This window comes from Microcebus murinus, chromosome 23, assembly GCF_040939455.1.
Source record: "Microcebus murinus isolate Inina chromosome 23, M.murinus_Inina_mat1.0, whole genome shotgun sequence".
Lineage (NCBI taxonomy): Eukaryota > Metazoa > Chordata > Mammalia > Primates > Cheirogaleidae > Microcebus > Microcebus murinus.
The window spans coordinates 29323333-29338997 of record NC_134126.1 but is presented as its reverse complement, the minus strand read 5'-3'; the positions used below and the strand labels follow the sequence as shown (position 1 = coordinate 29338997).

The following is a 15665-nucleotide window of genomic DNA, read 5'->3' as shown; positions in this document are numbered from 1 at the left end:
GCCGCCCTCCTGACCCTCAGGCCCTTCTTTTTAAACTTGAACTTTCGATTTAGAACTCACGCCCGGCAAATAGGTAAGTTACAAAGTCCCGCGTGTGCATTTTGTCTCCCCGGCTACATTATCTGCTCCGAGACTACCATTTAAACTTCTCAGAGTCATGGATGTACCAGAGTTAGGAGGAAGTTTAGGGTTCATCTAATCCACCCTGCACCTGATATATTAAATTCCTCTTCGACATCCCTGCCACATGATCATTCAGCCTCTGCTTGAATATTCCCGGGGACAGGCAGATCACTACCTTACCTATTCCAGCATTGGGGTAGCTTTGCCTCCTGGAACGCACATCTGCATACGGAAGCGTCAGTTGCTACCCTGCACCTAACACTCGGTTCTCAGTCCTCTGGGGCCATGCAGAATTAGTCTAAACCCTTTTTTTCCCCCTTATAGTCCTTCATGTGTTAAAAAGGCAGGAATGAGGGAAAGGGAACTACCCCAGGGCTACTTCTGCCAGCCTGGGGCTGCCTCCTTCCCTCTGCCACCCTCATCTCACCCGGCTCGCATCAAGCAATTCTCACCTTGAAGATGACACGGATATTCTCACCCAGCGGATCCACGTTTTGGAAGGAGAGTTTGAGGGGGACCGCATTGGAGTTGAAATAGGAACAGTCCTGCCACGGGGGAGAGGGTCAGGTGAGCGATGCCCAGGAAGGAAAACGACCTCTCCACTTGGAACCAAGGCGCTGCCTACCCTCCTGCCAGGCCACCCAAGGCCTGCTCACTGTTTCTTCCTGATTTCTCAGGAATCCAGGAATTCCTTCCTTCTCTCTAGTCACCATCCTGGTTCGGTTTATAACGGCCTCAGCTCCAGCACCTGACCTCTCACGCAACTCCGTTCATTCTGCACACAACTCTCTAGGAAGCCACATGTCCCCCATCTATACCTCAGTTTGCTCCTCTGTAAAATGGGGCTCACAACACAACCGAATCCCTAAGAGTTGTGAGAACGAAATGCCAACAACTAACGTAAAAGCACTTGCAACGGTGCCAAGCACAGAGGCTGCTCAATAAATGACAGGTGACAGCTGCCATCGTCAGCACCATCCCTGGCTTCACCCCCAGCATCACCAGGGAGAGACACCTGCTCACCCTCCAACCCAATTCCTCTACCCCGCAAGCTGTCAGGCAAAAGTCTGTACACGGTAGGGATGGGAGGAAGCCAAAAGTATGCCTTTCTTCCTCCTGTCTCTCAGTATCCAGGACAGTGAGGACCGCGCCTCCACTGTGCCCTCCCCTCCCACTCTGAGAACCCCAAACCCACCAGTCACTCACCCTGGGCACAATTCCCTTAACCAGCAGACTGGGGCTGAGTGGCAGGCGGCAGGAGCCGTTGAGGGTAAAGAACTGCTTCAGCTCCTCCAGGCCTGTGCGGAGGATTCCCTGGGAAGGAGGGGAGAGGTGAGGGGGGCCCATGAGCTCCACTCAGAAGCAGGCATCCCCCAGGGGCGGGTTCTCAGTAGTTTCAGTGTGGACAACCTCCAGGAGACCCTTGAGAAGGAAAACCACCCACCTGGGCCCCTACCTGGGCCAGCGCAAGAGCAGCAAGAGCAGCAGAAGCGAATACCCGGAGAGGCCAGGCAGGTGACACGACGGCACGAAGCGTGCCACAGAGAACTGCGAGGGCAGGCTGGCTCTCGAGGGGCAAGTGCTGCTCAGGGTTTTGCCAAGAGAATCTAACAACCTAGACTTTAACATAAATGCTCCCGATTTTGAAATGTCAACAACCAGGGACACTGCTGGCCAATACAGTGCCTCTGTGCAAACAGATAAACGTTTGATGTCCCTCTCTGGGCGGCATCCACCCTGAGCCATGGGTCATAGCACAGGGAACAAAATATGGCTGGATTTCAGCCCTCATTTGCCCATTCTAGCCGAGTGCTCTTGTGCAGTGAACAACTTACACAACTGTGCTTAGCCTTTAAGGCAAACAGCGTAGATAAAAATTTCAATAGTTTGCAGGCCAAACAAAACACACCCAGGACTGTATCCAGCCAGCAGACTGCCTGTTTGTGGCCTGCAGGTTGCAGACAGGGTTATCTGCTCCAACCTCCTAAATCAGAGATGGTCAGGTGCCACTCTGCTGCTCAGGATGCCTAGGAAATGAATGACTGGCTACAGAAACCCGGGAAGAGAAAAGGGTGGAAGCAGCCTCAGCCCACTCACTCACCTGGCGTGCAGACGGAGCTGCCTCTCGGACCTGCTGGGCCAGTTTGGCCAGGGAGTTGACAAGCCAGCACTGGCGGTTGAACTCCTCTCTCAGCCCCTTGCCGCAGCAGCACAAGAGGGCTGCCAGCAGATACTGGTAGCGGATGCTGAACTGAGAGTCCTTGAGGCCGTCCTTCAGCAGCCTGCAAGGCAGAGGGAGAGGGGAGTCGAGACGCTCCAGGGATCAGGGGCAAGAGTGTGGAGGGAGAAGGGGTCAGACCCAGCGCCGGCTCACTGCAAAACACACCCGAACTTGGGAGGGAAAATATCCCCTCTGTGCATAGCTGATTCAGAGCTGTTCACCTGGGCCCACGCCCTAGTACGTCTCCACTGTCTTGGCCTTTTTTCCTTTTCTTTACTATCTCTAGTGCTTCTCAGAATCCGTCTTTCAGTGGAGCTCAAAGCCCCTCTGCAGCTCGTTTCTCCTTTATATTTCTGCCCCGGGGGGTGGAGAGGACGGGCAGGGATGGTCCTCACTGTGTTACATGGGGCGAACTGAGGACCCCCCGAGTTAGGAGGTTCCTCCAACAGATGCTAGTCCCAAGGCCACGTGGTAAGTCAGCCGCATGACGGAACCCGGACAACTCGGCTCCTCAGCCTTGCACGCCCGGGACTAAAGGACTGCCACGGGGAGAGCACTTGTCTACCTCCCACTTTTCTGCACGCAGTTTTACCAGAAGAAGTAGTGAGTCACTCTCAAGTCAGAGACAGCTCGTTTCAGGAGGAAGCGCACCAAGGGGCTGTCCAGGTAGCACTCATACTTGAGGGCCTGTTTAGGAGAAAGGGAGAAAGAGAACACGAGGCTTGGTTAACTATCTATAATCTACACCTACGACTGTACCATTAGGGGCTCTAATGGTATTCTAAGGCCAGAATACAGACTGACACGGGGTCTTGGATATGGGACCCTCAAGAGCTGGAGGGAGGCCGAGCCACCCACCTGTACCAGCTGGGGCAGGTAGTCGAGAAGCTCAGCATCCGAGAGCGAGCCGATCCACTGGACAGCCATGCGACGCACCTCTTGGTCCGGGAAACTGCAAAACAGAGCCCAGTACCCTGACTTCCCAGCTGCGGGCTCTGCGGCACAGGTGGGAGCCAAGCACCCTTGCACCTGGGCTCCAGGGACACGGATGGAGAAAAGGCAACGTCCCCCAGCATCTGCCAAAGCCACTGGAGGAATCCTTTGCACCTTTTCTGGACAGCAACCCTTAGGAATGGCCCTCCTTCATGGTCAAAGTCTACTTCAGGCCATGGTGGAGCGATGGGTGGCTACTGTCAATCCTTGGATGATTCAAACGAAATAGGACAAAGTCCTCAACCCTACTCCCAAAGATTTCTTCCTTGACTCCCAATGTGCCAGAAATCCCAACAAACAGGCCTCATGTGGATTAAAGCATTATTTTGAGCCGGGCGTGGTGGCTCACGCCTGTAATCCTAGCTCTCTGGGAGGCCGAGGCGGGCGGATTGCTCAAGGTCAGGAGTTCAAAACCAGCCTGAGCAAGAGCGAGACCCTGTCTCTACTATAAATAGAAAGAAATTAATTGGCTAACTAATATATATAGAAAAAATCATCCGGTCATGGTGGCGCATGCCTGTAGTCCCAGCTACTCGGGAGGCTGAGGCAGCAGAATCGCTTGAGCCCAGGAGTTTGAGGTTGCTGTGAGCTAGGCTGACGCCACGGCACTCACTCTAGCCTGGGCAACAAAGCGAGACTCTGTCTCAAAAAAAAAAAAAAAAAGCATTATTTTGTCTTGTTAACATTTTTTTTTTTTTTGGTTTCAACAAGTTATTTTATTAGAATGTCTGACTCAAAAGGAAGTGTTGGGAACATGCCTTAAAAATGCCATATTATGGTTTATGTTTGACATGACACCTGCAGACAATGGATCTGTAAAATGGATCTGAAAAGTAAGTGGAGGTGGGCTGGGACAGCATGTTAACATTCTTTAATGCAAGGGTTACCAAGCAAATAATAGCAAATCACAGAATTTTATATAAAGGCAATATACCCTGGCACAATTAGTTTAGCAGAGATTAGCAAAACCAATGCCCTAAAAACTCCTAAAGGGAGGTCACATGAACATGTATATTTTGATTACTGAGAGTGGCAAGAAATAAGCTGGGACTCCTGGGTATCTGGGAAAGGCAGCCCAGGAGCCTGAGATTGGGAGCCTTGTGTCCCCAGAGAACCCTCAGGGGAAAGAGAGAAGAGAGGGCTGTTAAAAAGGAGAACTAAAGCCAGGTGTGGTGGCTCACGCCTGTAATCCTAGCACTCTGGGAGGCCAAGGCGGGAGGATCAGGAGTTTGAGACCAGCCGGAGCAAGAGCGAGATCCCCCCCCCTCCGTCTCTACTAAAAATACAAAGAAATTAATTGGCCAACTAAAAATATGTAGAAAATATTAGCCGGGCATGGTGGTGCATGCCTGTAGTCTCAGCTACTCGGGAGGTTGAGGCAGGAGGATCACTTGAGCCTAGGAGTTAGAGGTTGCTGTGAGCTAGGCTGACGCCACAGCACTCTAGCCTAGGCAAAAGAGTGAGACTCTGTCAAAAACAAACAAAAAAAAGTAGAACTAAGTGATAAGGGTTTGGGTTACACAGGTGAAGGTATCCGTCAAAACTCAGCTGACGGCCGGGCGCGGTGGCTCACGCCTGTAATCCTAGCACTCTGGGAGGCCGAGGCGGGCGGATTGCTCGAGGTCAGGAGTTCGAAACCAGCCTGAGCAAGAGTGAGACCCCGTCTCTACTATAAATATAAAGAAATTAATTGGCCAACTAATATATATAAAAAAATTAGCCGGGCATGGTGGCGAATGCCTGTAGTCCCAGCTACTTGGGAGGCTGAGGCAGGAGGATTGCTTGAGCCAGGAGTTTGAGGTTGCTGTGAGCTAGGCTGACGCCACAGCACTCACTCTAGCCTGGGCAACAAAGCGAGACTCTGTCTCAAAAAAAAAAAAAAAAACTCAGCTGACATATGGGTAAAGTTTGGGCATTTCCTTATATGCAAATTTTGCCTCAAAGGAAAAAAGGCAGCAAACACTGAGCTCTCGTTAATGATGTGCATGCTGAAGTACTCAGGAGGGAGTATAATGATGTCTGCAGTGTACTTCCAAATGCATAAAAAAATAAGATGGATCGCTGGATGCGTAGAAGGATGGATGTACAGACACACAATAAAGCACACTGAGCAAATGCTAATGATAGAATCTAGGTGGTGGCCATAGGGGAGTTCACTGCACAATTTTCAATTTTGTTGTATGTTTGGAAAATGTCCATCATACAACATTGGGGTGGGGGCGGTAAATGAGAAAGACAAAGCAAAAAGGAGAACTGGAAAAGCCCTGAACATCCATGTCCACTGTATCATGTTCCCCAGGGCTGGTTCTGGCTCGGGTCAGTGATGGGCGGCGCCAAGGCCTGGCTCCTGCAAGGACACGTGGCCAGGGGAGGTGGCTGTCACAACTCACGTGGCATGCAGGAGCCCCAGGGCATCCTGGTGGTTCATGTGGGTCCACTGCTTCAGGAGCGCATAGACGTCGGGCAGGCACGCCCACTCCCAGCTGGGGGCGCTGGCGAGCACCAGGGGCAGCGAGCTCACCTCCGCGTGGCAGTAATACCGCTTCTCCCACAGGCGCTTCTTGTCGGCGTCGGTGAGCCTGGGGGCCGGGGCGGGCGGGGAGAGGCGGAGTCAGCCACGCTCGCGCGGGGTATTTACGCAGGAGGGGAAGCCACGCGCTCAGCTCCCGGGCTCCCAAGCTGCAGGTGCGCATCGCCGTCACCTGCGCAGCTTGGCGACTCCCTCCCGGGCCCAGGTCACACCCGACACCCATCAAGTCGGAATGTCTGGGGAAGCCTGGCATCGGTATTTTTTGAAGATCACTAGAAGATTCCAACGTGAAGCTAAGCTCCGGGACCGGGGCCCCACTCGTACCTGGGACCCCAGCTCGGGGCCTCAGGGACTGAGCAGGATGCAAGGGCCCTGCGCACGCCGCCCTCCCCGGGGCCGCTCCCACGGAGAACCGCCAGGGGGCAGTGGCCCCTCACCGCGCGTCTGGGCAGCGGAGCGGCCTCCTGGGGCCTGGGGCCAGCTGCCGGTGCTGGGGGACCTGCAGCTCATTGGGCCTCGCCTGGGATCAGGTGTCTAATGGGCGAGGGGAGCCGCGGGGCTGATGAAGTGGAGCCGGCAGAGGAGTGGGGGCAGGGAGGCCGGCTGTCACTCAGCCACTCTGGCTACCCGGGTGGGCAGTCTCTCCCATTCCCCTCCACCAGCACGTGCGCGGGGCTCAGAGAGGCCGACGGGGGAGCGGGCAGGGGAGGAGCTTCTCCAGTCCTGGTGAAAGCAGCAGCCCCAAGGATGAGCTCAGCCTGGACTCGCTTACCCCTGAGAGCTGCCAGCTTGCTTTGACACCTGATCCTTTTTGGAAAGTGACAGAGCCAGAAAAATGCAAAAGCTGTTGGTGGGGAAGGGGCAGGAGGTGGGGGAGGGTGGTGGGGCCAGCTGCCCCAGAGGACAGCAAGCAGGAGACAGTGTATCTGGGGGTGTGGGGCAAAGCTCTGGTCTCCCTGGGTACCCGAGTCTGGACCCAGTCCCCAGCGTGGGCATTCTCGGAGCTAATTTCCTGACCCGGGCCCCCCCACTTTCCCTGGTGTCAGCACCTGGAGAGACGCCTGGGGGCTGCCCCCGCCACCTCCTACCTAGGTGACAATGCCCACCCTGTCCCACCTTGTCCCAAAGCAGGAGGACAAGGACCCAGTGCTGGGAGGTGGGAGGTCAGAAGGAACACAACAGACACGGTGGGGGCCTGAGTGACAAGAGGGGAGGCCCCGGCCCTCACCAGTACAGGGACTCCTTCTGCATGATGCCTCTGAGCGCGCGCTGGTCTTCCTCCCCGAGGCTGCCAAACTCATAGCGGGGACTGAACTTGTCTCCGGGGGGGCTGGTGAACTTGATGTCAAAGGCCGAGGTGGGGAAGTCGATCTAGGGGATGGGATCGGCAGTGAGGACAGGGAGCAGGCGGCACCGGCGGGTCCCCAACTTCTCTCTCCCACCCCAGAGTTCCTGCCTCGCTCCCTCAGCTTCTTTCCAAAAGAACCCAGCTGGACTCGGCGATCTCCAAAGTCCCTTCCAGCTATAACTTTCAGCAAAAAAGAAAAGAGGCAACAGAGAAAAAGAGAATGAACAAGTGAGGAAGAGGTTCAGCTGAGATGCATCTAGGGGAGGGGACGAGCCCGGCCCAGAACTTTGACAGAAAGGTCACCAGGCTGAGGCTGGGGAGCGTTCTGCGAGGTCTCGGAGGGCAGTGCTGGGTGACAGGAGGTGGGACAGTGCTGGGTGAGAGCCTTGCCAGCTCTAGGGCCTGTGACACTAGTCCTTGCTCTATGCCACGAGCTGTTCATCCTCCTAAAACGGGTGTCAGAACTAAGTGAGCTAATTTTCCAAAGCAGTGCTACTTTCTTACATTTGGCAAATGCCTCCCGAGCCCACGTTAGGCCCTGGGCACAGAGTAGTGAACGAGACAGACAAAAACAGGGAGCTGCCTCATGGAGCTGTCATTCTGCACCACTCTGTTTCGTCTGGTATCAACTTTAATATTCCGTATTTCACACCAAAGCATCTCGGGACAAGAAGGGGGGAGCTGGGAGCTGGGAACTAGGTCCTGGGCCTGGGCACCAGCCTCTTCCTCTCCCCAAAGGATGAGTCCACCCCGTGGAAGCCCTGAGTGACGGGCTGGGGAAGGGCCTCCTCTCAGGCCTCAAGAGCGGACAGCTCAGATTTGACCAAACTTAGAAGCTGAGAGTTCCACAAAAGGGGCTCTGAGAAGCCGAGCCCAGGATGAGGAGGGTCTCACATACCTTCAGGCTCCTTGAAATTAAACTGAACCTCCAGGAGACGGGGGCTGGACACCACAGAGCTCACCTCCCACTCCTGGTCTGAGCACATCACCCCATTGCTTCAGTCCCATCATCAGCCCATGCCCAAAGTTCTAGCACTTTCTCCTCCTGTCCCAGCCCCAACCTCAAGAGGGCAAACCCGGAGCGGACTCTGAGGTGGTCTGGCTTGCGGGCGGGCGGGCAGGCAGGGCCGGGCCTCACCTGCAGGATGACGCTGTCCGGCTGGTGGAAATTCGGGGCACTCCAGCGGGCGCCGGGGCTTTCCTGTGTTGCTGGCCACAAGCCCAGAAGTTTCCGGCCGCAGGTCAGGACCCTGAGGAGGAAGGAGGGTGGGATGAGCCACCAAACCCACTGGTTAAGCAAATGGCTTTCCTCCTGCTCCCCCAATCCAAAAATCTGCCTTTTCTAATGGAAGCCACCACCCAACCCACCTCTCTCATTCTCCCCGCAGACCATGGCCTCTTCCTTCTCCCGAGTCTAGAACAGCCCGCCCGCTGCAAGAGGCCTTTCTGAGCTCACACACCCTGGCCTGGGTGACCTGGTGGCAGGGATGCCTCGCTGAGGTCGAGAGGCCAGGCTACACGACCTCTGAGGTCCTTCCAACAACAAGACCGGATCGTGTGCTACCCACGCATTGCTATCCCATGCCCCTACGACAGTCTCATACCTCCGGTCCTGCCCAGTGGCTCCTGGTGACATCAACAGTCCTGGTCACTAGTTCTGGGCTTGGGGAGCCTCTGGACTTCACCGGTGAGCCCCACATGGCCAACCCTCCCAAGGGACACTGGCCAGTGCGGCAGCCAGGCCCATTTCTCTGTCCCCCTCCCTCCCTCCCAAGGCCAAGGAGCTGCTCCCCTGGGGCTCACATACTGCCTGAAGTTGAAGAGCGGGGTAGTGACCCAGCCCAGGGCCTCAGGTACCCGCCGCTGCTTATTGGCCTCCGAGGAGCTCCCGGGCGGGGGGACGGGCAGAGCATAGAGCGTGGCACACAGCAGGGTCTCCCGAGGAAGCCGGTTCACCTGCGCCGGGAAGCAGATCCTACGGGGGACAGGGAACCAGATCAGGAGAGGCTGCCCTGCGGCTTCGTGGACAGGTGGCCCAGGAAGTCCAGATGAGGCTGAGGATTCCGCCTTCCTCTTGGGGTGTCAGACATGCTCCCTGGAGAAGCCTTCCCGCAGAACCAGGACAGGCCCCGAACTAGGCAACGCCTCCCCTGGCTGCTCCCAGAGGCACAGTAGGGTGTCCCCGGAGCCCTGCAGTGGAGTGAGGCAAACATCCGGGTTCTGAGGCTACCCCATGGTGCCTGGTCAGAACTCGCTTAGCCAGAGCCACCTCGGAGTGCAGGTGAGGCGTGACACTCCCATCCTGGGAGCCATATGGGGTCACCAAGGCTGCTCCTTTTATCCTCCTCTTCCAGTCCACAGTCCCCATCCCTCCCCCACTTCCTGCTGCCAGAGTCTCCAGGAAGAAGCACCGTGTGCCCTGTCCCCCGCTCACCCTCCCCCACAGCCCTCCTGCCAGTCCTCCTCAAGTCTCCTAACCCCAGGGGCACACAGGGAGCTGTTCACACCCTCATCCAACCACGCTCAAAGCCAAAGGGATAAAGAGAAGGGGCTTCTCAAAGTCTCCAGTGGTGAGAAAGCCCACTGGCCAGGCCAGGAGAATGGAGACTCAGAAGCCCACGGCAGGCAGGCAAGGGCCCAGATGCTCCCTCCAGGCTCCTCTGCTGAGCCACACCCAGCCACACCCTCCGAGTTCAGGGCAAGGAGAGTTCAGGGTGGGGAGAGGGGGAGAGGTCGGGAGGGGAGGGGAGCTGTGGAAAGAGAGGGAGGACACACATTACCTTGTGGGAAGCTGCCCCTGGGCCAAAGTCCACACTGCCACACCCTCCGGGCCAGCCCAGAGCCCAGCAGCTTCTATGCCAGAAGGCACAGAGGCAGGGTGGCCACCCCCAGGGTTCCCAGTGTCAAGATAAAGCAGCCTCCCTCCCGGCCCCTCTCTGCTCCAGGGGAATCTCCACCGAGGGAGGCACCCCTCCCACGCCGCTGCCCAGCACTGGCAGAGTCCTGCTCTGTCCCAGCTGCCTGTACCCTGGGGGGCCGCAGCTATAATTAGGGCCCCTCCAGCAGCCAGCAGACAGCCAGGCCTGGGCTTGGCTGGAGGTGACAAAGCACGGTTGCCCGGCCTATTTTGAGAGTTAGCTGATCCCTGTCCTGCTACAGTGGAGAGAGAATCAGCTGACCCATAGCTAGCGGGAGAGCGAGCCGGTCCTGAGCTCTCTCTTTTCACCCAGGTTCGTGTCTAACTGAAACCAGAACCTCTAGAACCAGCCAGGACCCCGTCTCCTGAGTCTCCCGAGTCCTCGAGTATATCTGGTATTCCAAAGCCTCTCCTGCAGACCCGCGCTTGCAGTCAGTCAGGATAAGCACCACGTGGGCTGCAGTCCTGAACCTCCTCCCTGCCTGAGAAACCCCTCTGCTTCCTGCAACCCGTTCCACATCACATCGCAGGCTGCCTCCTCCAGGAAGGATTCCTGGTCTGCACTGGGTTCCCTTCCTGATTCCTCCACTCACAACCTCAGGCAACTGAACTCACACGCCTGGGCCTCAGGGGGACACAGCTTCACTTGTGTGGTGTGTGTACACGCTGTCTGTATACCTTTTGCTCTGTGGCGCTGTGCTTACTGCACTAAAACTGCCTTATACAAACAGCACTTTCATGCACAAGTATCCCCGTGTGTTAATTACCTTGTCTGTGTTAACTACACCTGGAACAGAGAAACCGGAACCAAGAGGGTTCCCGAGCAAAGAAGATGAAGAAGGAAACATTTGCCATGTACTAGGCACTGTGCTCAGCCCTTTATTGACAGTGTCCTAACTGCTCCTCAAACACTCAGGCCCCATTATCACCTCCGCTCTAGGTTGAATGACCTGCCCAAGGCTGCACCCACAGTAAGAAGGAGAGAATGACTGGTCAGAAGCCTGAGCTCTGAACCCCACACTGTGGCACTTTCTCCCAAATGCTGTAGTCTTGACCATGAAGGGCCACCCAGGTGGGCTGTGCTAACAGGATGCCCTGTTAGGCGGGGGACCAGCCCTTCGGGATTGCAAGTGGAGATCTCAGACACACAGTGAGACCCGCTGGGCAGGCTGGGCTGCCCCCGTACCTCCAGTACTGTATGGGAAAAGATCTCAGGCCAATTTGGGGGTCCTCTTGGGCCAGAACACTGTACAGCACCCAGTAAGGCCACAGACTCCCAAGGGGAGGGTGAAACGCAGGAGTTTCTCCTGCCCTGGCAGTTGTTTGCTTAAGGACCTTTATGGACACCTTTATTGCTCTAAGAATTTTCTAATTGTGAAGGACAGGGGACAAAGGGTGGCTTCCCAGGTGTCCGTCTATAAAATGACCCAGCCCTTCCAGGATTTCCACAGGCTCTTTGTCTACGTGTCTCAGCATCCTCAGCCTCCCGGCACCCCGCCAGGGCTCTTTAATCTGCAGCCCAAATACCTAAGCTGCAGCCATGCTCTGCAAAGGAGGGCTCAGACACAGCCAGAGTGAGGAAGTGAAGCTGGGGCAGCACGCAAGGGATTTTCTGACCGGAGGGAAGAGAGAGCACAGCCCAGAGGAGACACGGTGCAAACACCTGCACCAGCACCGGCCCAGGCACCCTCTGCGCCATTTCCTTCCTGCTTCGCTTGGACGACGCCCGCCTTCCTGGCACCAAATTATTAACAAATGGTGATTGGCTCTATCTTGTGCTTGTGGTTTCATATTTATATTTATAACCCGCCTATCTCATTTCAGTGCTACAACTGCCTCTGAGTTAAACAAATGTCCTCATTTCTCAGCTCCAGAAACTGAGGCACAGAGTGGCTAGAGAAAACACAGGATTAGAGACAGAGCTAGAAAGAGAGCCTTCCTTCTGTGGCTCCAAGTCCATTATTTTTTCCTCTAGACGACCTTCCCTTCTCTCTCTATAAGAGAAAAGCAATCTCTTCTCCCTAGTCTACAGAAACTTTGGGCAGAAAGGAGAGGATGAGAATCCCTCAGACTAAACTGTTTATGGGATACAGGATCAAACCAATAAAATATTATTAAAATTAACAACTGGGCCAAGCACAGTGGCTCATGCCTGTAATCCCAGCACTTTGGAAGGCCGAGACAGGAGGATCACTTGAGCCCAGGAGTTTGAGGCTGCAGTGAGCTGTGATGATGCCACTGTGCACTCCAGCCTCAGACCCTGTCTCTAAAAGAAAAAAAAAAAAATTAACAACTAATGTTTATATGGATTTTTATGGTTTACAAAGAGCCTTTATGGATACTTCTCACTACATCCTCATGACAACTTTAGAAGTAAAAATTATGGTATACTTCCCCACATTCAAGAGTCAGGAAGTGGGCCGGGCATGGTGGCTCACGCCTGTAATCCTAGCTCTCTGGGAGGCCGAGGTGGGCGGATTGCTTAGGGTCAGGAGTTCGAAACCAGCCTGAGCAAGAGCAAGACTCGTTTCTACTATAAATTGAAAGAAATTAATTGGCCAACTAATATATATAGAAAAAAGTAGCCGGGCATGGTGGCGCACGCCTGTAGTCCCAGCTACTCGGGAGGCTGAGGCAGAAGGATCGCCTGAGCCCAGAGTTTGAGGTTGCTGTGAGCTAGGCTGACGCCACGGCACTCACTCTAGCCTGGGCAACAAAGCGAGACTGTGTCTCAAAAAAATAAAAAAAGAAAGAGTCAGGAAGTGGAGACTCAAGAGGCTGGATGACCTGTCTGGTTAGGGTTAGCGAGGGAGCCTGGTTTAATCCCTAGATCCCCAGTCTGGGTAAGGTTATCTGGCGCCAGGGACATTGACCAGGACGCGCAGGTCTGGGGAAGGGCTTACTGCTGGTCCCAGATGATGAGGTGGAAGAGGAATTTGGAGAAGTGAGCTCTTCGGGTCTGCAGGGGGCTGCACAGCTCCTTGCCGCCGTGGCTGAGGGAGCAGGAGAGGTAGAAGTCTTCGTAGCTACGAGAGAAAGAAAGGGCAGGGCGCAGGTCAGGACTCCCAGCTCCCCAACCCATCCCCATCAGGGGACTGAGACGGATGCCAGGAAGTGTGCTGGGGGGCAAGCAACTCATCGGGGTCCCCCTGCTCAGATCGGGGCTCCACGCCGAGCCTCGTGGTTCTCATAGTTGAATGGGAACCGGCCATCCAGCCCCCTCCTCACGGAAAGCTCGGGCCATCAGGTGTCCACGCGCGTGTATCCCCGTGCGGTTTACGTCCCTATCCGCGCACGCGCAGGCGACAAGGGTGGGGGAGGAAGACGACATATGCCGACATGAATGCCAACACATGGGGGTCCCCGTGGCTCATGACAGGTGCCTGACAGAAGAGGTCAGAGAAGGCCCCGGTTTCCCAGGCTGCCTCCTTTGTTCTCTGCCAATCGCCCAGAGGAATACATTAAGTGAGGAACAAAGAGAGAAGGGGAAGGGAGGGGTGGGGGGAGGGGCGGCAGGGGAGGGGGGTGGGGCCCAGTGCCTATTCCCCCAGGCCCTGGATGTGAGGACCTAGCAGAGGAGCAGAGGATTACCAAATAGACGTCCTCCTCCACCCACCCCTGCAGGCCTAGGGAACCCAAGACAAAAGGGTCATCCCCTTCCCCTCCCCCACCCCTGCCGTCAGCCGTGGGGCATGCACTCTATCTGGGAACCGGCCATCTGTCCCCGGCCTCCCTCAGCTGGCCTTGGAGCTGGAGGGGGCAGGGATGAGGCAGCCGGCAGCGAAAGGGAATAGCAGGATCCTCTCCATCTCCTGGGGACCTTCTCTCTCCTCTGGGGCACCCCAGCCCAGGTCTCCCTCAGGCGCCGGGCTCCCAGCCTGTTGGGCCACAATCCCACAACACAGCCCAAGACATGGTAGGACAGTGGGGTCACGTGCAGATGGGAAGAGGCCCCAGTCAAACTCAGCTGGATCCCTATAGGCTGCTCAGCCCCGGGCTCACCTGGTCACCCAGGTGATGGGAATGCGGTGAGTGGCATAGACCGTGAAGGCCAGGGCCCCGGAGAAATGGCAGGCCTCCTGGACCAGGTCGTGCTTGCGGCTCCCGGGCACGGCCGTCTGGAAGTCGGCGTTGAACGTGCTGCAGTACAGCTCCACCAGGTCCAGGATGGCAGCAGTCAGTGCTTCCACGACCTTCTCTGTGAACGGAGGGGTCAGAGGGGAAGCTGGCGAGGCCTGCACAAGCCCCGCCTTGTTGCCATGCAGGGCACTGGGTAGAATGGGATGGCCGGGGACAGTGGTCCCCAGACGCCAGCTGGTCTGTAAATAGCTGTGACAAAGCTTACCCATCTGAGGTGAAATGAGAAAAATGCAGATGCGTGTCACGAGCTTTTCATAAAAGGATCGTTATTCCATTTTAAACATGGTCCCTATTTTTACATGTTACTATTTATTTAGTATTAAGATGCCCTCTCTTTTAGGAAACCACGGTAATAATAATTGTCAGTTACTTCAAAAAAGTCATTGGCCAAGTAAAGAGCCGGCGGTTCTCTATTGGTCCCCAAAATATTTCTGGGGACATGTTATAGGTCCGGAAAATCCAAAAGACTGGGAATCTCTGTGAGAAGCCAGTGATAACAGGTTTTAGGGCAAAGTTCTGCTCAAAGGGCTCAACAGGGGAATCCTAGAGAAATCCCAGCGGAAAGTTCTGTCTCCCCCTCTCCCAAGGCCCATTCTGGAAACGCAGGGGCTGCGAGCCGGGGAGGACAAACACCACCCACCCAAGTGGGAGCTTTCCCTCCGGTCGGCGGGGCTAGCCCTTCCCGGCACACACACGCCCACCACCTCGTCACCATCTCCAGGGACACCACGAGGACTGGCTAGTAAAAATCCCGAGAAAACACTCCATGGAAAGAAATGTGCTCTCCAGCTGTGTCCACACCTCATATAGGAAAACGTGCGCACGCGCACACACACACACACACACACACACACACACACACACACACACACAGCCGCCGAACTCCGACACGTAATCCAGGGGCCAGGGAGAAAGAGGAATCTGGGCAGAGCCCGCCGTCCACAACTGCCCACTGGGTAGAGACGAAGAGTAAGTGGTTCCCTTACCTCGGTTTTCCCTCACAGCCAGGACGCTGGGATCCTGTGGGGGAGAAGCAGAGGGAGGGGGCTTCAGGGCCATGGCCTTTCTCCACACAGCTGGACGAAGGGCTTTTCACAGCTGCGCTGGCTCGTGTGACCCAGACTGGGCTGAAATGCGAGGAGCAGAGATCCCCCAGGGAGGACAGAGTCATGGTTTATCCCCGGCCTCTGCGATGGGCAGAGCGAGCTGACGGAGGGTAGGAATCATGGTGTCCACCCAGATGAGACATCCCAGGCCTCCGGCCGCTCTGCTGCGGATGACAGAGCCCGCGGTGCTGGCCCCGTCTGCAGATCACACAGCCCCCACTGTGGAGGAGAGGTTCTTCCTGGTTTGGTTCTGCACCCTGATGTGTACGGCAACTATCAGGTGACAC

At 55.9% G+C, this 15665-nt stretch overlaps 1 protein-coding gene across 2 annotated transcripts in view; it reads right to left on the bottom strand.

The window, feature by feature from the left end:
• The window catches only part of PIK3C2B (phosphatidylinositol-4-phosphate 3-kinase catalytic subunit type 2 beta), a 70273-nt gene that overhangs the window by 17808 nt on the left and 36800 nt on the right, over positions 1 to 15665 (bottom strand). For both annotated transcript variants that reach the window (XM_075996927.1, XM_075996926.1), the window contains exons 10-21: positions 15259 to 15292; positions 14135 to 14330; positions 13036 to 13158; positions 9023 to 9190; positions 8354 to 8465; positions 7096 to 7238; positions 5728 to 5916; positions 3203 to 3296; positions 2937 to 3031; positions 2225 to 2405; positions 1330 to 1437; positions 576 to 668 (exon numbers count right to left, since the gene is read on the bottom strand). In XM_075996927.1, coding sequence (XP_075853042.1) covers positions 576 to 668; positions 1330 to 1437; positions 2225 to 2405; positions 2937 to 3031; positions 3203 to 3296; positions 5728 to 5916; positions 7096 to 7238; positions 8354 to 8465; positions 9023 to 9190; positions 13036 to 13158; positions 14135 to 14330; positions 15259 to 15292 — 1536 coding nt within the window. The remainder of the gene's footprint in view (positions 1 to 575; positions 669 to 1329; positions 1438 to 2224; positions 2406 to 2936; positions 3032 to 3202; positions 3297 to 5727; positions 5917 to 7095; positions 7239 to 8353; positions 8466 to 9022; positions 9191 to 13035; positions 13159 to 14134; positions 14331 to 15258; positions 15293 to 15665) is intronic.